This window comes from Typha angustifolia, chromosome 15, assembly GCF_048772165.1.
Source record: "Typha angustifolia cultivar Huaian chromosome 15, ASM4877216v1, whole genome shotgun sequence".
Taxonomy (NCBI): Eukaryota; Viridiplantae; Streptophyta; class Magnoliopsida; order Poales; family Typhaceae; genus Typha; species Typha angustifolia.
Window position 1 is genome coordinate 8,607,173 of NC_133253.1, and position 22,163 is coordinate 8,629,335.

Consider the following 22,163-nt stretch of genomic DNA (forward strand, 5'->3'; position numbering starts at 1 on the left):
AAACAACCAGTCATATGCAGCGTTGCTAGGTATGTACAAGCAACATTATCGCTAGTTGTCTATCTCTCCTCGATGTTTAAGATGATGTGTAAGCTTATGTTTATTATGTGGTAGATAGCTCTTTGAGCATGTTATGATAATTATGGCTATGACTCAGTGTGAACTTGATATAAATGACTTAATAACTTAATTGATACATATCATGTGTTCTTTTATTAATATATGTATGTGAGTTATTGATATGGATATGTTGTATGGATATATTATTACAATCATGTTGGCATGCATATGTACCATATGACATCCTTCGTTATCATATTTTTAAACTGTAGAGATATATACTTACTAGGTTTCATGCTCACCACCTTTTGGTAGAAATATTTCAGATCAGTAGATGACCCCGAGTCTATGAAAGAGCTAGTGAAGATCTGATTATTTTTTTAATTATTTAAATTTAATATTGTAAAATAAGTTATATGAATTGTAGTCCTTACGTGCACATTTGTAATGATAAGATGTATGGATATATATTTTGAAACTTGTTGTAGTCTGTAATAGTTTAAACTCCATTTAACTTATTTTTTATTTTGTAAAATTATTAGATTTTATCTCGTATATTATATATAAATATTGATCAATAAATTATATGAAAATTATTGGGTTTTACTCACACGAGAGACGCTTGTATTCGAAGGTGAGTGTTTCAGGTAGCCAACCATGTTTACTCCCTTTTACTATGAGCGGATACGTCATGTGCATTTTTCTCACAGATACTTTTACTTCCTATCACGTGGAATGTTTCAAGACTAATTAAATCCTAAACTATGCAGTGGTATCGTAGTGGCTCGTGCTACTAGAGGAGGTGTGGCAGATCGGATGACAGTGACGTTAACGGAAAATGACATATTACTTTTTTTTCTTCTTGTCCACGTGATATTATTTTGTATTCATATCGTTGATCTCAAAGGCAATGTAAATACCCATTTCACCCTTTGCTTAATTGGGCGAGGATGAGTAACAACTAGGGGTGAAAACGGGTCGGATTAACTCCGACCCGACCCGCTATCCGACCCGACTCGGATCGGATTCGGATAAAAAAATTCTATCCGACTCGGATTCGGATTCGGATACGGATAGAATTTTTGAAAAAAATTCGGATACGGATTCGGATACGGATCGGATAAATTTTTCAGATTCGGATACGGATATCGGATATCCGTTTATCCGCATATTTTTTTAAATGATTTACAGTTTTTAGTTTGCTTATTTAAATAGTAAGTATTAATATTATTACTAATAATACGTTATATATTATTTATATAGATTAATTTCTCTAATTTTATATATTCGACATACAAAAAAAAAATTTGTTGTAAAACTCTTAATAATTTTATGTTAATTATATTTAAATAAAATATTATAATTATTTTAAATTTAATTAATATCCGTTTAAGATCCGATCTTTTATCCGAAAATTATCCGTATCCGTTTAATCAGGATATGGTTTTAAATTTTACTATCCGTCTAATATCCGTATCCGAATCCGTATCCGAACTAAAAATACGGATCCGGATATGGGTTGAACACTATCCGATCCGTATCCGATCCGTTTTCACCCCTAGTAACAACTCTGTCTCCTTTTCTTCTCTCTTTATCTCTCACCATTTAGAAACTGCACTGCTTCTCTTTGATGGCATGAAGTATCTTATTATATATGGAAGGTATACTTTGATAACCTAACTTTTAGCTCCGTTGTGCACTTCTTCCGGAATAACTTTTACTTATTTTGGAATGAGACATCTTAATCTAAAACAACAAATAAACATCAAAATAGCCTTATTTTATAGTATAAATATTACTCGTCAAAATTATATCTTGAACCGCATACTAACCTAATTACTAATTTACATTTAATTTGACTATAAGTTCTTTTAAATATTATGTCACTACTCTCTCCTCTATAAGAAATATATTATCACTGCCTCATTATAATTTATCACTCTTCTAAATATTTTATCATTGTATTATTATAATTTATCGCTCCTCTCTCTCCTCTCTTTTATCTCTCAAATACCTATGAACAATAATTAGTAAATAGTAACGGATATACATTACTTAGTTAATAGTACTTTGTGAACCATTAGAGCATTTTCAACTTAGTTAATACACTTTATAAAATTAAAATCAGGTATCTAACTAAATTAAATCTTACTTACCATATATTTATATTTATATACAAGTCGAGTATTATCCAGCTGAGCCTAATCGAGCCGGCATGTGCTTAAGCTCTGTTTTAAAATTAATTCGAGCCTGATTCAATTGATCAGGCTTGACTCGTTTCAAATACAAGTCGGAGCTTGTTTATTTTAATAGCCATATTTATCGATCATATTATTAAGAATATTACTATTTTGGCCCGATGATTAAGGAAATTTTTAATTAACATTGAAAAATCTATGACTAACTCCAAACGACCTTATACAACAGTACTTAACAATACAAGATAACCAGAAAAATATTAAGCAATACAAGCATACTATATTTATGTGGAAAACCCTAAATCTAGGTAAAAACCACAAATCCATTTCACTAGGATTAAAGTAACCACTCAAATAATATAACAAATACAAGAAGTACTTATAGACTATCCGTTAAATCTCATAACTATATCTAAAGTTTTCTTGCTCGCTAGATTGCTTCTCGTGGTTAATTAATTGCTCTTTGTGATTCTTGAGATTGAATAAATCTATCTTAGTGATTCTTAAGATAGATACTTTTTTTAATGAAGAATGTAATAGAAATGATAAAAAAAGTCTTTGTAGACTCTAATCTTTTATCTTCTCTGATCAATAAAAAACTCACAAAACTCTCCTCTAGAGCTAGCCCCAACTAGGATTTAAAGACTAATATATGTATGTATGCAAAAAACAACCAAAGAACTAATTTAGACATAGATGAGTCACCTCTGTACAGTTATTTGAACACCGGACACCCCATTTGAACGCCTTGGACAAATTTGTATGCTTAAGAGAAAACCGTTTGAATGCCTGCACATCCGTTTGATCGCTAATAGCTTCTTCTGTTCCTCGGACAAATGTGTCAAACGTCATTAGGAGCTGTTCGAATGCTTTAGCAACTAGCAAGGAGACTGTACCTTGGGAAAAAGAGTTCGAACACTATGAAGAGCCACTTGGACGCTACAAGCTGCTACTATCCCTCGGGCAAACACATTCGAACACTGAAGGGGTTGTTCGAGGGCTAAATGATGGCTTTTGTGCTTCGAACAAATATGTTCGAACACCTTAGCTTTCGTTCGGACGCCTTAATGCCCACTTGAAATCATTTATCATTCAATATATTAAATCCCCATTATCATGCTCTTTACAAAACATTCTACACATTCAAAGTTTTGTTAAGTTAATTGCTAACCGAAAAAATCTTACAAATATTGATAGAGTCTAATCACGGACTTTATCTTGTATATTATGATATTATAATTTGTTATTCAATCTAGCAACCGAACTACTCTCTACGGGTAGACTTGATTATCGGGCGGGCCAGGTCGAGTTTGGGCCAAGCTTTTCGGACCAACCGAGCTTAAATATTTGTTCACAATTCAACCCACCAATCACTTGGGTCAAGCTGGGTTCGGATCGGACTAGAATATTCTAGCTCGTTACTACCCATTAGTCTATTATTAGGCTTGGGTTAGGTATAATGGGTTTAACATAATTGGTTAAATATAAAAAATAATATATCTTATTGGACCGAGTTTAATGGGCTTATATAAAAATATTTTGTTATCTTTCATAGGAACATACTTATATATTGATATATGTTTACTAAATTTCTAATGTGAAACTAAAAAAATTATAGGAATATGCATATATTATGGGTCGGGCCATAGATAAGAGTAGTGGATCGAGTTTTCGGGCTAAGTTAGACGGGTAAAAGCTTAGCCTATGCCGCTTACTACTATTTGTCAGGCCTAAATTGGGCTCAGGCTAGGCTTAGCCTGCTTAAATTTAGGCTAGGCCTAAATTGAGTTCCATGTGAGTTTGGATATCCGGGAGAGAGTCTTGTGATGGCTATTTATCTCTTTAACGGAAAAACGAAAAACCTCGGTTACTCGTACCGATGTGCAGTCAATATGAACCACATACTTGTAAAGTCCTTCCTTCTCTCTGCTCTCCGATTGCTTTTCCTCTTCTTTTGTCCACCTTCTACCTTCCGTCTTTGGCTGGCGGAGGAGGGAAAGCTTCTCGCTTTTTAGCCAAACCAGCAACCCAAATGCCCAATGACGACCCACGCGCTTCCTTCTCCTCTTCTTCCCACCACCACCATCCGGTCTCTCTTCCTCTCCTCCAACCCAACTCAAGATATCGCTTTTCCAACATCTACATATTGTACTCAATTAAGCCCAGTTGCTCTCTCTTCCCCCACTGCAAGAAGACGCCAAGCTATTCCATCCGCCAACGCCGAAATCGTCGCTCTCCATAACAGCGGCAGTAGTAGCAGTAGAAGAACAGCAAATCTTTTTGCAGAGCGCAGGGAAAGTATCAAGCTTCCGGAGCAGCAAGGAAGAGCTTTGCCAATTAGCGACTTCCTCCGCCACCCGTCGGGCGTGGAGTCGCTGCTGAACACTAGAGCTTTGCAAAGCTTCGAGTACTTGGAGGCGAACACTTATAGGTCTAGTTGAGGCATTTCATCGTACAACTTATAGGCGTGCATGGAATTAGTCCTGCTATCACCATGATTTGATCTGAAGAAAGCATGTGCAGGTGCACTTTGCATAAGATTCAGTTTCTGAAGTTCGAAGTGGCACCTGTGTTGGACTTAAGGGTGACACAAACCGACGAATACTGCACGGTTGAGATGTTGTCTTGCAGGGTGAGTAAATTAATTGCGGTTTGGTTTGAGTTCATGATTGTATTAGACGCATTGCAATTTCATTGTTCTTTGCCATTTCTGTAGATCATAGCATAGCTAGGTGTATTGTAATAGTGCAGAATCAGAACCATTACGTTTTTAGCACCAGGCCTATAAACTGTCACCGTCAGTTTACTTGTATACATAAGCGAAGTCCAATTTGTTGTCATATAGTTTGAACTACTAATGGGCAATGGTGATGATTTTGTTGTGGTCATGACTGGTAGGATGATTGTAGAGTTGAACGGTGGTGGTTTTGCAAGCGATTGAGGTATTTTCATGATTGCTGGTAGGCAATGGCAACAAATAAAATGATGGTAGAGATTTTACTGATGATGCTGGTATTCTCATGACTCATGTTTAGATGGTGGAACAATCCCAGAGTTGTGCTGAAGTGATTCTAGTGATAATCATGGTGGTAGCAAATGTAGGATGGAAATGGTGTAGATGTTAGTGAGACAATGACACTGATTGCAAATTACACAAGATTCATTACATAAAAGGAACTATAATGAGAACTTATTTCCTGCTGTTTCTTTCTTTTGCCTCTTGTTTTATAGTTAAGTTCCATGAAAGAGATAACTGTGGTAATTCTTCTTTGTTTGACAAGAAAATCTCCTTATGATTGCAATGATCCTCTGAACTTTCTAGATTAGGTTTTACTGCAGTACAAGGAAGCCAGACTTTTTGTTGAATAAGCATTTCAAGTAATTATGAAAGCCAGACTGTTACTTTCATATCAAATAACTGCCAAGTTCTGGGATTGCCAAGGCTTTTCCTATACTCTCAGCACAAACTGTGTCAAAGAGGAAGTCTTTTGGGAATTTCTTAGTTTGATGGATTTGTAATTATAAAAGTTTTGGCTCCTTTCTCTTACCTGGTTACCCCGAATCTGTTATGTGTGTGCCAGACTGCCAATATATCTTGACAAAGATGAAACTCTCATCTCTTCTTTCTGCAAGGAATTTCTGTTGGATCGAGCATGATAGGTATCCTAGTGATGACCCTGGTTGTTTCTACTATAGGAGCCAATTATCAAAGAACTTGAATAAGTCCAATTTCCAATGATCATTGTATGCTAAAAAATGGGATAGCTTTGCAGGAAGCTTAGCTTTGCAAATACAAGACCTGATTCTCTTTTTTGTTAATAGAATATTTGATTTCTCAGCCACTTGCTTCCATATTATGAAATAGATACTTTTGCTTATAGGAACTTTATTAACAATATGGAACTTCAATTAATAGCTAATCTCTGAGAGGCTCCTCCGACTTCAAATCCGCATCTATTCTCTTTTTTCAGCTAGACTTTTGACAAAGTGGTCGAATAATGAATGGACGTGCGAATTTTGTTGTTTGACATTAGAAGTGAACCCAATCCACCTCTTCCTACTTTTGCATAAATACGGATCCATGATTGAGTATGTAAATGGTAGATAAGAAAAAAAACTGATACTTTATGCCCTAAAAGAGCAAGCTATCATTTATCTAGTTTGCTATAGCTTACCAAGACACATTTCATCCAAAGGTAAGTGGGATGCTCTATAAAATGTGTGTGTGCGCGCGTGCATGCATGCATGTAACATATGTTATTGAGAATTTAAATTTCTTTAACTTTTGTTAGATAGATTAACTTCTAGTTTGATTTGGATAATGCCGGAACAAGTAAGAAATGAAAAATTCTTGTATATCGATGCTCCTTGGTTTTCATTGTAAATAGAATGGTTCAATCAATACCCAAAAGGCCGAAATCAATACACTCACCAGTTTTTTGGCCGGTTTTGCAAGAGTTCGGAAGCCAGCTAAATCGTAGCTTTAGGTTATTAAGTTGTGTTTTGTGTTTTCCACTCAAATTTGACCCATGATAGGCCTAAAAAGATATAATTATATGTCTCTTACTTCTCCCTCCCTCCCTTTGTCCCTCCCTATATCTCTCTCTTTGTACGAAACTACTCTATTCTTTACATGAAATCCACAGCCTTCTACATTCTTCCTCTTGCCCTATAATTTCTGTCATGACTCAAAATAGGAATCATGACCGGTCATGCATCTCAATATGCTTGAGATGCACGAAGCCTTAATAATACTCTCTACGTATACGATGACAAGATAAATAAATAAAATAAGAATGTGCTTTATTAAAATTTTATTACTAAATGCAATTGAAATAAAATAAATAATGTTAATATTTTTGAGTCTCTAAACTAAAATAAAATAAAATAAAATCTTCTAATCTAAAGCACAAAATCTAAAAGAGCGGAAAGGTAAATAGGTGAATCCTAAGTGGAGGTGAAATCCGGGTACATCACGCTCAGTCGCCCCGCTGACTATTACCTGAAATAAATAAACAAATACAAAAAAACAATAGAACTCGTGAGCCAACAACTATAGCTCAATGAGTGGAATCCATTCGAACCAAATAAATTTTAAAACATATTAATGCTGAATAAATTAACTAAAAGCAACAATATCCATGATAGTATGCAATAGGCATGCTCTCTACATAATAACAATGGTAACAATAGAGAAATGTCACAACTTGTAACCTTGCACGTTTTTCAACATATTACATCTTTTTGATATTTATACTGTCATATGTCTCAATGGGTCTAAACCCTGTGGATCCACATCAACTAGAAGTCACCTCGAGATGACGCTCGGGACTTTTCTTCATAGCTGATCCGGTTAGGGTCATCAGAGGGTATCACCCTATGATCAACACACTCTGTCTTTTCCTCTAACCGTTGAGAGAAGTTAGAGTCACCTAGGAAGTTTTCTCATTTTTCCTACGACTGTTCCCTAACCCCGCCAGAGTCACCTAAGAAAGTCACCGCAGTGATCTAACTTAGGACTTTCCCCTGGACTTCTAGATAGACTTGAGTCACCACGGAAAATCGCAACGATTTATACCGGGACTGTTCTCTAAGTCATATTAATACTAATCTCATTTTTTTTTTTCACAAATTTCAATATTAGCACGAAGTATAGTGATGCACTGAATATAATAATAAAATGCACACAGAAAATAAAACAATTAAATTTTCGCACGTACGGATGAAATAAATAGACTTGCACATAGAAATTGCAATAATTTAATTTTTACACATGAGAGTGAAATAAATAATTTGCATATAGAAAATTTACATGGTTCGACAACAATACGAAATACAATAAAATAAACACGTGAGTGAACCCACTCACCTGAGTCTAGGCAAGACAACCAAAATCTCAAATCTCTAGCCCACGTACTAAAAATCACCACGGGGGAGTCGTGTGGTGGTCTCTGTTGGCTCCGGCGACGCTCCGGCTGGCCGATTCCACGGCGACAACTCCGTCGGTGAAGGAGGAAGAAGAGAGAGAGAGAGAGAGAGAGAGAGAGAGAGAATTAAGTAGAGAGAGAGATAATTAAGCCTTATTTATAGATTAGAGAGAAAATCTAGACCTAATCCGATCCGGATTAGGCGTGATTTTCTCTCTCTCTCTGCGCCACGATGCGTGCTGGAGAGGGAGAGGGGAGGGCTGCACGTGCACCCTCCTCTCTCAACCTCCCCCCCCGCCCCCTTTTTTTTTTTTTTAATATTCTGGTTCTGACAATTATTCCCAACAAAAAGAAATTTCGTCCTCGAAATTAAGATTAGTGTAATATAAGAATAAGGTAATACCGTAATAGTCGCTATGAAGATTGAGGAAATAGCTCTGGATGCTTTTCCCTCATTTCATCTTCACGCTCCCAAGTTGCTTCTTCCGGCTTGTGGTTTTGCCATAAAATCTTCACGAATGAAATTACCCTATTGCAAAGAGTTCTTTGCTGAGTCTCTAGAATTTCCAGAGGTTGCTCGTCATAAGATAGATTTTCTCGGATCTCCAAAGGTTCGAAGTCGATCACATGATTTGCACTAGGCACATACTTCCTCAACATAGATACATGGAAGACATTATGTACTTTAGATAACCTAGGTGGCAATGCTATTTGATAGGCCACCTCTCCAATGCGCTCTAACACTTCAAAAGGTCCAATAAAGAGAGGACTCAACTTGCCTTTCTTACCAAACCTGATCAATCCTTTCCAAGGTAACACCTTTAGGAAAACCATGTCACCCACTTGAAACTCAAGGTTTCTTCTCCGGTTATCAGCATAGCTCTTTTGACGGCTTTGAGCTGCAAGAAGTTTTTCCTTGATTTTAACAATTTTCTGCATGGCATCTTGTACTATATCAGGTCCCAATAACTGTTTTTCACCAACCTCAAACCAACAAAGTGGAGATCTACATCTCCTACCATACAACGCCTCGTAAGGTGCTAACCCCAAACTCGAATGGTAGCTATTATTATATGAGAACTCCATGAGTGGAAGATGATCATCCCAATTTCCTTTCCATTCCAAAGAACATGCTCGCAACATATCCTCAAGGGTTTGAATAGTCCTCTCGGATTGTCCATCAGTTTGCGGGTGATAAGCTGAACTGAATCTCAATCGTGTGCCCATAGCTGAATGAAGACTCCGCCAGAATTTAGAAACAAAACGAGGATCTCGATCAGATACGATAGACAAAGGTGCGCCATGGAGTCGAATAATCTCTCTAGTGTAAAGCTGTGCAAGACGATCTAAAGAGTAAGTCATACGAATGGCCAAAAAGTGAGCAGACTTAGTTAGTCTGTCCACGATCACCCAAATTGCATCATGATTCGATCTAGTGCGGGGGAGTCCCGAGACAAAGTCCATAGTCACATCCTCCCACTTCCATTCCGATAAAGGCAAAGGCTGTAACATCCCTGTAGGTTTTTGGTGTTCAACTTTGACTTGCTGACAAGTAAGACATTTGGCCACAAAGTTTGCTATGTCCTTTTTCATGCCATTCCACCAGAAGTTTTCTCGCAAATCTCTATACATTTTTGTGCTGCCTGGGTGGATACTGAATCCTGAACTGTGAGCCTTTGACATAATTTCATTCTTTAACTCCTCATTAGCTGGGACGCAGACTCGATTACGGTACTTGACTAGTCCTCATTTGATCTCGAATAGCCAGGAGCTTCTCCTTTTTCTAATCCTTCCAAGATCTTCTTGAGGTTGGCATCCTCTAATTAAGCAGCCTGGATACGATCTATAAGTGTAGGTTTGACCACTAGCCGGTTGCAAATAGCTACTCTCTCTGGGTTTGATGTTACTTCAATCTTCAGGCGTCTAAATTCTTCAATAATACATTGCTGACAAGTAAGTGCTGATAAGTGCCCCTCTGATGACTTCCTACTCAAAGCATCGACTACCACATTTGCCTTCCCAGGATGGTAATTAATACTAACATCATAATCCTTGATTAACTCTAGCCACCTGCGCTGCCTCAAATTAAGTTCTTTCTGAGTGAAAATATACTTGAGGCTTTTGTGATCAGTAAAAATTTCACAAGATTCTCCATAAAGATAGTGACGCCAAATCTTTAGTGCAAAAACCACTGCAGCCAACTCAAGATCATGAGTAGGATAGTTCTTCTCATGAATCTTAAGTTGTCTAGATGCATAAGCTATCACCTTTCCATGCTGCATTAAAACACAACCGAGACCTTGTCGGGATGTATCACTGTAAATCACAAAGTTACCACCCTCTGACGGAAGTGAAAGGATAGGAGCTGAAATCAATCTCTGCTTGAGTACTTGGAAGCTATTTTCACAATCATCTGACCACTCAAATTTCACCTCCTTTTTGGTGAGGTGAGTAAGTGGCAAGGCAATCCGTGAAAATCCCTCCACAAACCTTCTATAGTAGCCTGCCAGTCCAAGGAAACTGCGCACTTCAGATACTGATGTAGGCCTCGGCCATTTGCTAACAGCCTCGATCTTCTTTTGATCCACCTTGATTCCATCCTTGCTGATTATATGTCCTAAGAACGCCACCTCGTCTAACCAAAACTCACACTTCTTAAACTTGGCATAAAGCTTTTCCTCGCGAAGAATTTGAAGTATTGTCCTCAGATGTTTCTCATGCTTTTCTTTGCTCTTGGAATAGATCAATATATCATCAATGAATATCACAACAAACTGGTCCATGAAAGTTTTGAAGATCCGGTTCATTAAATCCATAAAAGCTGCAGGTGCATTTGTAAGACCGAAAGGCATCACTAAAAACTCATAATGACCATAGCGAGTCCTAAATGCTGTCTTTGCAATATCTTCATTCTTGATCTTTAATTGGTGATAACCAGACCTCAAGTCGATTTTTGAGAAGACCTGAGAGCCTTATAGTTGATCAAAAAGATCATCAATCCAGGGTAATGGATACCTGTTTTTCACAGTGACTTTATTTAATTCCCGATAATCAATGCAAAGACGCATCGATCCATCTTTCTTTTTTATAAATAAAACTGGTGCTCCGCAAGGTGACACACTCGGATGAATAAAACCCAAATCCAGCAACTCTTGAAGTTGGGTCTGCAACTCTCTAAGTTCTGCTGGTGCCATCCTGTAGGGTGCCTTTGATATTGGTTCAGTGCCAGGGAGCAGGTCTATGGTGAAGTCTATCTCTCTATCGGGTGGAAGACCAGGTAGATCTTCAGGAAAAACATCTGGAAATTCACTTACCACTTGAAGTTCATGAATCTCCTGCTCTGCACGCTCCACGCCCACTACCGATGCCAAAAAGCCTGGGCATCCCTTCTTCATTAATCGATTTGCTTGAAGTGCTGAGATAATACTGGTTGTAGGAATCTTTCGCTCACCCTGGAAGAAAAATTCTGGCTTTTCCGGGATAGAAAATGTAACCCTTTTCATTCTACAGTCCACTATAGCATGATGTGCAGATAACCAATCCATACCCAGTATAATATCAAAATCATGCATGTCTAGACAAATAAGATCTACTGGAAGTTTCTGACTGTCTATCTCTACTAAACAAGATCTGCAGATAAAATTTAAAAGTATGGTCCTCCCTATGGGTGTAGTCACTGCTAAACATGATTCCATAATCTCAGGTGCAATAGGTAATAAGGAAAGAAAATCAGGTGAACCAAAAGAAAGAGAGGCTCCAGAGTCAAAAAGGACTTTTGCTGGTATGGAAGAAATAAATAATATACCTTGCACTACGGATGGTGAGTGCTCAACTTCTTCCTGGGTCAAAGTATAAACTCTTCCTTTATTCTCTGGCCTCGCTCCTGGATTTCCGCTACTTGCTGGAGGCCTATTGTTCGCTGTACCAGGCTGGGACGGTCGATGCTGTTGATCCTGCTGAGAAGTCGGACGCCATCCCCCACGTGGTGCTCTGCAATCTCTCGCTAAGTGGCCGGGTCTCCCACAGTTGTAGCAGCTTCGTGGTACTCCATTGCACCCAACACTAGACGAATGTGAGCGTCCACACCTCGTACAATTTTTAGACTGACTCGATTTGGGACCTCCCCCAGAAGGGTTTGGTCCACTCCCGACCCTCAAGGGCTGTCCAAACGACTGACCACCTCCTCTGTTTTGCTCCTGGAACCTCCTCGGCTTCTTCTGTGGATGCTGCTGTTCTCGTTCTTGGCGGAGTTCCCCAATGTTTATTTCGGCAAGGAGTGCCTTAGACACCATTTCTGGAAATGTCTGACACTGAAATAATGATATCCTATCTCTGATGGCTGGCCGCAGCTTACCCTCGAAGAAGCTAACTTTCTCTTCCTCGCTCGCTGCTATATGTGGAACGAAACGCAACAGCTCGGTGAACCTCGCCTCAAAGTCCACCACAGACATGCCTCCCTGTCTTAGCTCAAAGAATTCATCATGCTTCTTTTTCTTTAAGGCCCGAGGGTAATACTTTTCAAAGAAAATCTTCTTAAAGTTTCCCCAAGTCAGCTCCTTCTCTCGTCCAATGTACTGGCGCTCAATCATCTGCCACCAATGCTCTGCCCGATCCTCAAACATATAGGTCGTCAGAGCAACCTTTTGATCCTCTGAACAATCCAATACTCGTAATATCTTTTCGATTCGCAGCAGCCATGCCTCTGCTTCAATCGGATCAGCAGTCCCTCTAAAGACAAGCGGAGATGCCTTCAAAAATTTTTCAAACACTGTACCCCTATCTAGACTAAGGGGCCTTGACTCTGAAGGAGTCGGAGTCTGCGATGACTGTCCTCCAACGGCCTGAAGAAGGGTTTGTAGCACCGATACCACAGTATGAGTAGCAGGAACTAGGGCAGGAGTAAGGATCTGGGCAGGGGTAGGAGCAGTTTCCGATCCCAACCCAGGAATAGCAGTAGGTGCAAGAGCTGGCGCTTGAGTAGGAGTCGGCTCTTGCTCCCTACTCCGGTCAGGAGATAAACTCTGGGCCGCAGCTCCCTGTCGACGATGTCGCGTATACATATTGTCCCTTCAAGATTTATAATGAGATAAGAATAATTTTACTGAATATAATAAAAATTTCATAACGAACCTGAGCTGATGCCACCGGACCTCCACACAACTCTAAGGGTGATTTAGAATAACATAATTTTTAGGCTCTGATACCAACATTGTCACGACCAAAATAGGAATCATGACCGGCCATGCATCTCAATATGCTTGAGATGCACGAAGCCTTAATAATACTCTCTACGTATACGATGACAAGATAAATAAATAAAATGAGAATGTGCTTTATTAAAATTTTATTACTAAATGCAATTGAAATAAAATAAACAATGTTAATGTTTTTGAGTCTCTAAACTAAAATAAAATAAAATAAAATCTTCTAATCTAAAGCACAAAATCTAAAAGAACGGAAAGGTAAATAGGTGAATCCTAAGTGGAGGTTGAATCCGGGTACATCACGCTCAGTCGCCCCGCTGACTATTACCTGAAATAAATAAACAAATATAAAAAAACAATAGAACTCGTGAGCCAACAACTATAACTCAGTGAGTGGAATCCACTCGAACCAAATAAATTTTAAAACATATTAATGCTGAATAAATTAACTAAAAGCAACAATATTCATGATAGTATGCAATAGGCATGCTCTCTACATAATAACAATGGTAACAATAGAGAAATGTCACAACTTGTAACCTTGCACGTTTTTCAACATATTACATCTTTTTGATATTTATACTGTCATATGTCTCAATAGGTCTAAACCCTGTGGATCCACATCAACTAGAAGTCACCTCGAGATGACGCTCGGGACTTTTCTTCATAGCTGATCCGGTTAGGGTCATCAGAGGGTATCACCCTATGATCAACACACTCTGTCTTTTCCTCTAACCGTTGAGAGAAGTTAGAGTCACCTAGGAAGTTTTCTCATTTTTCCTACGACTGTTCCCTAACCCCGCCAGAGTCACCTAAGAAAGTCACCGCAGTGATCTAACTTAGGACTTTCCCCTGGACTTCTAGATAGATTTGAGTCACCACGGAAAATCGCAACGATTTATACCGGAACTGTTCTCTAAGTCATATTAATACTAATCTCATTTTTCTTTTCACAAATTTCAATATTAGCACGAAGTATAGTGATGCACTGAATATAATAATAAAATGCACACAGAAAATAAAACAATTAAATTTTCGCACGTACGGATGAAATAAATAGACTTGCACACAGAAATTGCAATAATTTAATTTTTACACATGAGAGTGAAATAAATAATTTGCATATAGAAAATTTACCTGGTCTGACAACAATACGAAATACAATAAAATAAACACGTGAGTGAACCCACTCACCTGAGTCTAGGCAAGACAACCAAAATCTCAAATCTCTAGCCCACGTACTAAAAATCACCACGGGGGAGTCGTGTGGTGGTCTCTGTTGGCTCCGGCGACGCTCCGGCTGGCCGATTCCACGGCGACAACTCCGTCGGTGAAGGAGGAAGAAGAGAGAGAGAGAGAGAGAATTAAGCAGAGAGAGAGATAATTAAGCCTAATTTATAGATTAGAGAGAAAATCTAGACCTAATCCGATCCGGATTAGGCGTGATTTTCTCTCTCTCTCTGCGCCACGATGCGTGCCTGGAGAGGGAGAGGGGAGGGCTGCACATGCACCCTCCTCTCTCAACCTCCCCCCCCCCCCCCCCCCCCCCCTCCCCCGCCCCCTTTTTTTTTTTTTTTTAATATTCTGGTTCTGACAATTTCTATCCAGCAATATGCAATTAGAAAATAGTTTGGATAGAGAAGGACTGTGAATAGTTTCTTTTTCCTGCAATATATATATATTTTTAAGTTTTCCTTTCAGTTATCTTCTCTCCTCTTTCTTTCCAAAAAAGAATATTCTAGCCACATAGATATCTCAGTGTTGATACTGCTGGATTTGAGTGGGCTTTTAAGTTTTATCACGACATGTGATTTATCCCTGTTCTCTGCTAATTTTATGACTTTTCCATTCTTTTATATTTACATGTTGAGAATGATCTAAATCAAGAGCACTGAAAGGTGAAAACTAAGCCGAAGGTTCATCCTCTGAAACATTTTTATCTCTTTTGGAATCAAATTGAAACACAATCAATATTTTTTACTTTGAACCATGTTTTTTTGAACACATAAATCCCTTACATTATAGAAATTATGGTTCTGGTAGCATTTTATATTTTTATAGCAGTTTGAGATTTATTAAGAGCTTTTGAGATTCTGTGCAGAATAAGTTGTTTAGATTTTCTCTATAAAGATTTGAATGTCCATTCATCCACATTTGTTTGTCGCAGTTCGAGGGTTCTGAAACAGTAGAGAAGCAAAATCACCTCTTTTCAGGTATATGCTAATTTGTTGCACCTTTGTGATTCTTCAGCTGATTCATGAAATTTGAAATTTGAAATATGGTTCTATATGCTTACAATCTATCTACTTTAACCTGAAATTTGTTCATTTATAATATAGTAGTATAGTACAGAATCTTCCTGTAGCAGTTGATATACTACCCCAATTCATAGAAGTTTGCTCAGATTAATATGAATAGTATATTTATCACTAAGTCCATTCAAAAATTATTTTGTTTATATGTATTACATATCTTGTTTGAGCAGTAAAGCAACACCTTGGGTTATACACAAATATGAGACTAGCAAGGGGTCATCTGATATTTGAAATTACAGATATCTCTAAGTAGGATTTTTGTTTTGCATCAATTCAACATAAATGTTCCTTAGGGTCCCAGATAATCCTACAAAATCTAGTAACTGACATAATCTGTTTCTTTATGAAAATGCATTAACAGAGGATGTTGATATTCACTTTAAATAATTGCAGCATTCATGAGAAACCATATAACGTGGGAGGCTAATGGTTATGAGCCAACTGTACATGTGGATGTCAATTTGAAAGTCACCCTTGAGGTACGAACTATATGGGTGTTGTAGATCAATCATTAGCTTGCCTAGAGAATGGTATTCATCCGTTATTGGCATTATTTTATTCCTTGTACCTCTCTGGATTAATCTTGCTAAATTGTAAGTGGTACTCTTGTTCTTACATACTTTTGATGTTGACAGAATAATCCCTAGTTAAATCTGAGTTGTTCAGTGATAGTTATATACACCAATATATTCATTATGAATTTAGGATAGGTATCCTACCTTTAAAAGGGAAGAGTCATTTTATAACATCATATATATAGCATCTTAAGTTCAGAAGTAGCACAGCTGATTTGTAACTTGATAATATGGGAAGCTAGACCCCTACTTTTAGGAGTTATTACTTCTCATGAGGCATTATTTATGAGTGTAACTCTATTAAATATATATATATATATATATTCTTGAGTAACTTATATTATCTGGATAAAATCAGACAAATTATCATAACTTTGCCATGTAACTTTATCCTGCTGATTTTCTTAGCCATGCTGTGCTGAATTAGGAGTGCATCTTTCAATGCATAGCTGAACAAAAGAACGACAAAAAAAAATACCAAATGAGTTAAGACATATTGTGTGTGGAATGATTGATAGTTGAGGTTACCAGATACAGGTTAGCCAGAAACCAAACTATTTTTTGCCAGTGCGCACCCCAAGTTTAACATATTTTTGCAAGTATGTAGCATTTGTACTAGGAATACTTGGTGAAATAAGGTGTACTTAAATTTCAATCACTTGTTATTACAAGTTACAGCTATAGGAACTCCAGGCTCCAGCAGACAGGAAAACTTCTTTGCCATGTACTTCTGCACACATTTATGTATGTCGATACAATATTAATTAAATGCTAGATCCTAATATTCTTAAAATTTGTGATACCATTTTCAAACCATGGGTGTCCCATGTCCATGCTTTAGAGATGCTAAAATCTTCGATCCCAGGGGATTTTCCTAGTTGAAGAATCTGCATTTATTAGTTAGTGGAGCTAAAAGCCTAAAACTGCTATAATCATCTAGAAAACTGGCATTTCCCTCTCTCTGGATTTTTCTCTCATATCCATGGTAGCCCATGCCTTGTCACTATTTCAAGCCAAAGGGAAAGTGGTGATACCACTCACTCTCGTGTTCTTTATTTAGTTCTCATACCTACTTATTTTTGCCATTGAGTACCAAAACTCAGTTTTTGGTAATATTGCATTTTGTATCAAGAAAGTTTATCTGAAAAGTCAGACACTTTATATTCTCCAGTTCGACCTTACTAGGAACAATGCATCATTCCACTTGGAAACATATTTATTTCATTATTTGAAATGACTGATTCCATCAGTTACTTCCTACTGCTTCATGGCAATAATTGTTTGACTAACAGAGAAACCTAGTCATTGGTTGGTCATTTTTCAGTGCTTAGAGGGTGACTCCCCCCCTTCTCCCTTCAACTTTCATTTTGAATCAGCAGATAGATTTGGAGTCTTTAGTGGCCATTACAATTTATAGATATATGTTGTTCATCACTCAGTAGACAGCAAAGGGCTCCACTGGTAGCTTTCACTGTAAGATGAAAGCTATTAGATGAATGATTTGGTTGCAGATTCTTTAGAATCAAATTGAAGCTCTTTAAGCTATACTGGGGGGCGCTACACACTGCAACAATTTCCTAGCAGCTTAGGTATATAACATCCCTACCATAGTGACAATACTGATATTCAAAATGGGTAAAAGTTAGATTCTTGTAATTGGCAGGTTATTGACAAAGAAATGGTGGAGAATGATATCAAGTTGATTCATAACTCGTAAGTCATGTAATAGATGTTTGAAGAGGTCATATCTCAAAAGAGCTTGTCATGTTGCACAAACATTCCAATCAGATTGTCCTTAACAAGTTAACAGTACAAGATTCAAGTATTTCAACTAACCAAAACTTACTTTTGGCCCGAAGCATGACCAGTCTGATCTGTTGATATCCTTCTAAAGCAGCCTGCTCAATTGCATTAGAAATTCGCAACTTGTTTATCTTTACCAAATAGTGCCAGCAGTTACATTATCGTTGGATTTTTTTTTTCTTCTGCAACTTGAGGGACTGACCTAGTCATCTCAATTAGCTGTATTTGTGTTGTATTAAGTAGCTTTCATATGAAACAATTTCCAACAGCACTCTATTTTTATTTTCTTCGTTACCTCTTATATTATCTTCTTCAATTTATGATTAACAATTCAATGCTTCCCTATCTTCTTATGTGGCTTCTTTCTCAACATATAAATTATTCGGACTAATATTTCATGATTAGACTTCCCGGTGATGGTTGTGCTGTTGTTGATCTCATAGTCAAACTTCCATATAACTTCCGTATCTGCTTTTTACAGGTCTATACAAAACCGTTCAGCTTGCTTCCAATATCAGCAGTGGAAAAACCTGGAAACTTGTAAGTCTTAGAATGTCATATTTTCTGTGGGACAGGAAATAAGCTTCAAAAAGGAAAAAAATATAATTTTGAAGTTCTTGAACAACTAAGAATTTCTTGAAAATGAGTTAGATTGTTGGAAGCATGTCTCTGACTAGGGTCCTTCACTCAAAACTGAGATCAGATCACTAATAAAGAAGATGATATAATAAAGCTAAGAGATAGCATAAAGCTAACAGGTAGATAATTTATGGGTTCTAGTGCAGAAAAATTGATAGGTTTTAGAAAATTTCACCAAAAATGCTATTGCAGGAAAAGGTTAATATGACAGACAATTATGATAAATAAAACTATCAGCAACATTCCATTTATATATAACAGATTAAATGTCTGGATCAAAATATTTGAAGGGGCTCTCAACTGAGTCATAGTAGTCTCATGATGTCCTGGAAACATTGAAGAACACATTAGGAACGGAAGAAGATACCATATCTCTAGAAAAAACTATAGACTTCGCACTTTAGGATTCTGATTTCATAGTGAAAGGGATCTTCACGCATAATTATCAGAACTAGACTGAATATTGATTTGGTAGGAGGTCGGTCATATTAGTTTAACTATTCACCCGGTCAAATTGCTGGTTTATTTAGAAATATTTAAAATAAAATATTAATAGTTCTACATTATTTAAAAAATGAAGAAAAAATTTCTATTAAATCAATACAATTATATTTCTTCTATTATTTATCCAATTTTAAAATAATCTTTGGGTTTAAGTGCATCAAATCATATGAATTGTACAAAATCATATCCTAATTACACTTTTAATTAAAAAATACTTAATTAATTAATTAATTTTAGGACTAGATTACCCTTAGGGTAAAATAATAAAATAATGTAGAACTATTAATGCTGAGTGAGATGGACCATGCGGCCCAACATATCTCCTATCGACCTGCTGTAGACAAAGGGAATATTGATGACACATTAATCTTTGGTGCAAAAACTCAAGTCATTTAGGTTGCTCTAACTCTACCTAAAGTTTCTTATGCTCAATTATTAGGAAGCATTCTTCTAATGATCTTGCAAATTTTGATCTTACATGACCCCATCATGTAAATCACTTGTAAGACTAAACAAAGTTAGTTATGCCTTTAGGAACAGTTGACAAGGTATATGTATTCATGCATAAATTATACAGATGCATATAATAGTGGATATCAAATCGCAATCAATCCAAACTTTTGAGGAAAGAAGAGGAGATGGGTGGAGCAGTAACAGGATATTGGGCAAGAAAAGGGGTTAGCAATGCTTAGGGAGCATTTGGTTTCGAAAAGTAGGATTTCCACATACTAGTGTATAAATTATATTACTTGGAGACTGGATAGGGAAATTAGGCTGATTTTTCCCCTACTGCCTCCATTGATAAATATCTTCCTTCCAACCACTGATATTGATTTTCTTCATTTCTTATTTAATTTTATTATTTCATTAACTTTGTGGTTATCTTGTTACATATTTAGACAGTCAAAACTTTATAATAGTAATCCCTTTTCAATTAAAAACAAGCAAAAAATGCTTCTAGATTCCGGATGGTGCTTATTTGTGACTTGTGTTAAGAAAGGTCATGCTGTTTGTGGTTGTAAATGTGGGATAGACATTCTTATTCCATCTATTCCTCCAAAGCACTTTTTTGAAGTTATTCTAATTGGAAGATACTAATCTTGAAATTATAATAACATTAAGCTTAAGTCGTTGGAGAGTGGTAGTTTTTAAGCTTTTATATTCTAAGGAATAGTTAATAAGGTGGAGGTATTATATATAAATGACCGATAGGTCAGGCAGGATTTGAATTCAAGACTTTGCTTTAATACTATGTTAACTCACTAATTGTTCTAAAAAATTAAACTATTAAGGAATAGTAATTCTAAGTCTCTTATATTCCAACATTCATCAAAAGACCAGCATGCATAAGCTCAAAAGTTTACATGAAGCAATATGTCATATATCTTTCCTTGCTGTCTGCAAAACAGTCTGACTGACTTGCATATGTTTTCTTCAAATTTTTACATGAAACAATATGTCATGTATCTTTCCTTGCTGTCTGCAAAACAGTCTGACTGACTTGCATATGTTTTCTTCGGCCCTGGAATTGAAACTGGACTTTTGGTATGAGCAGGCTTATGCAGGGTCTACTTGACAGACTTGTTCCCTTGCTTGTGGAGCAGCTACTCAGAGATTACAACTCTTGGCTTGAAGAGCAATTTGAAGTTCCCACATGATTCTCTTGTGCATAGTTGCATATATATATATATATATATGAGAGCTTCTGTAGATGCCTAATTTCAACTATATTCTTTTCCACTGCTGTGTAGTTTAACCTCAGAATGAGCAATTGCGAAGTGCATAAATAGCTGTGCCATTTTTTCTTTTTCTTTTTTGGCATTATTTACCACAAAGTTTGTAGTCTATCTCTCCATATGTAGAATGATACGGAATTCCATTATTTGGGTGTAAACTCTCTTGCATCTCATGTTTCTTATATATCCATCAAAATTCAAAGTCCATATTTTGCATGTATACCTTGTTGGTTTTCTTTCAATATCCGGAAGTTAAAAATCTCAAAAATCAGAAAATGCTATTTATGCAAAACAGAATAAGGTGTTTTTTTTTCTTTCTTTTTATTAAGTTGATCAGATTTTAACCGTTGGTTAACTTGTTAGGTGAGAGAGAGAGAGAGAGAGAGAGAGAGAGAGAGAGAGAGAGAGAGAGAGAGAGAGAGGCTATTCATGCAAAACCCAAAGTGCTTTGCCTTTGCTGGTAGATAAGCAAAAAATAGATTGGTACATTGTTTACTCTATAATATGTATTCTTTTTTATTATTTTTAAAATAAAATCTTTATTTCAAGAATAATTATTATTATACTTGTATTTTAGAATAAATGAATAATAATTATTTTTAATGCGATAAAAAGTGATTGAAAAGATGAAAAAAAGAGTGTTTTATTTTTGTTTTATAAAATTACTATGAAAATCTTTTTAATTTAATATAAAGTAGGTTGATGGGATAGATATCAAGAGTAAATTAGTAATTAGATTAGCGTATGGTATAAGATGTAATTTTAATAAATAGTGTTTGTATTTTGTAATAGAGTTATTATGATATTTAGCTATTATTATAGAATAATGAGTTGTATTTTAAAATGAGAAAAAAGTTATTCTTGAAGCGAACGAGCTTAGGCGTATAAACTAACTAAGCTTGATAGAGCCCGGATCTGCAAGCTTAGCTCAAAATTAATTTTGAGCCGTGAAACAATGTTAGTGCTTAGCTTAATTGAATTCAAGTCTAATTGGAGCTCGAGCTTTAAACAAGCTCAATTTTTAGTCTATTTCAACTCGAGCTCAAAAGCCTGATTTAAGAATGAATTGACAAAGCCTTGATTAGAATTTGCAGGTCGATGATATGTGTACTTCTAGATCAAGATTTAATAATCTCATACTATACATAATATATATTAGTATAATAAATAAATCAATTCAGAGTCTTCTCGAATGTAAGTGA

General features: G+C 36.5%; 1 protein-coding gene across 1 annotated transcript; it reads left to right on the top strand.

Annotated features, from left to right (window-relative positions):
- The first annotated feature begins 4,145 nt into the window (after positions 1-4,145).
- LOC140779347 (uncharacterized) lies at positions 4,146-21,107 on the top strand. The gene is made up of 6 exons (XM_073124370.1): positions 4,146-4,689; positions 4,782-4,890; positions 15,557-15,602; positions 16,098-16,183; positions 18,564-18,622; positions 20,781-21,107. Exons 1-6 carry the CDS (start codon positions 4,298-4,300, stop codon positions 20,881-20,883), a joined length of 795 nt encoding a protein of 264 aa, XP_072980471.1. The 5' UTR covers positions 4,146-4,297; the 3' UTR covers positions 20,884-21,107.
- The last annotated feature ends 1,056 nt before the right edge of the window (positions 21,108-22,163 follow it).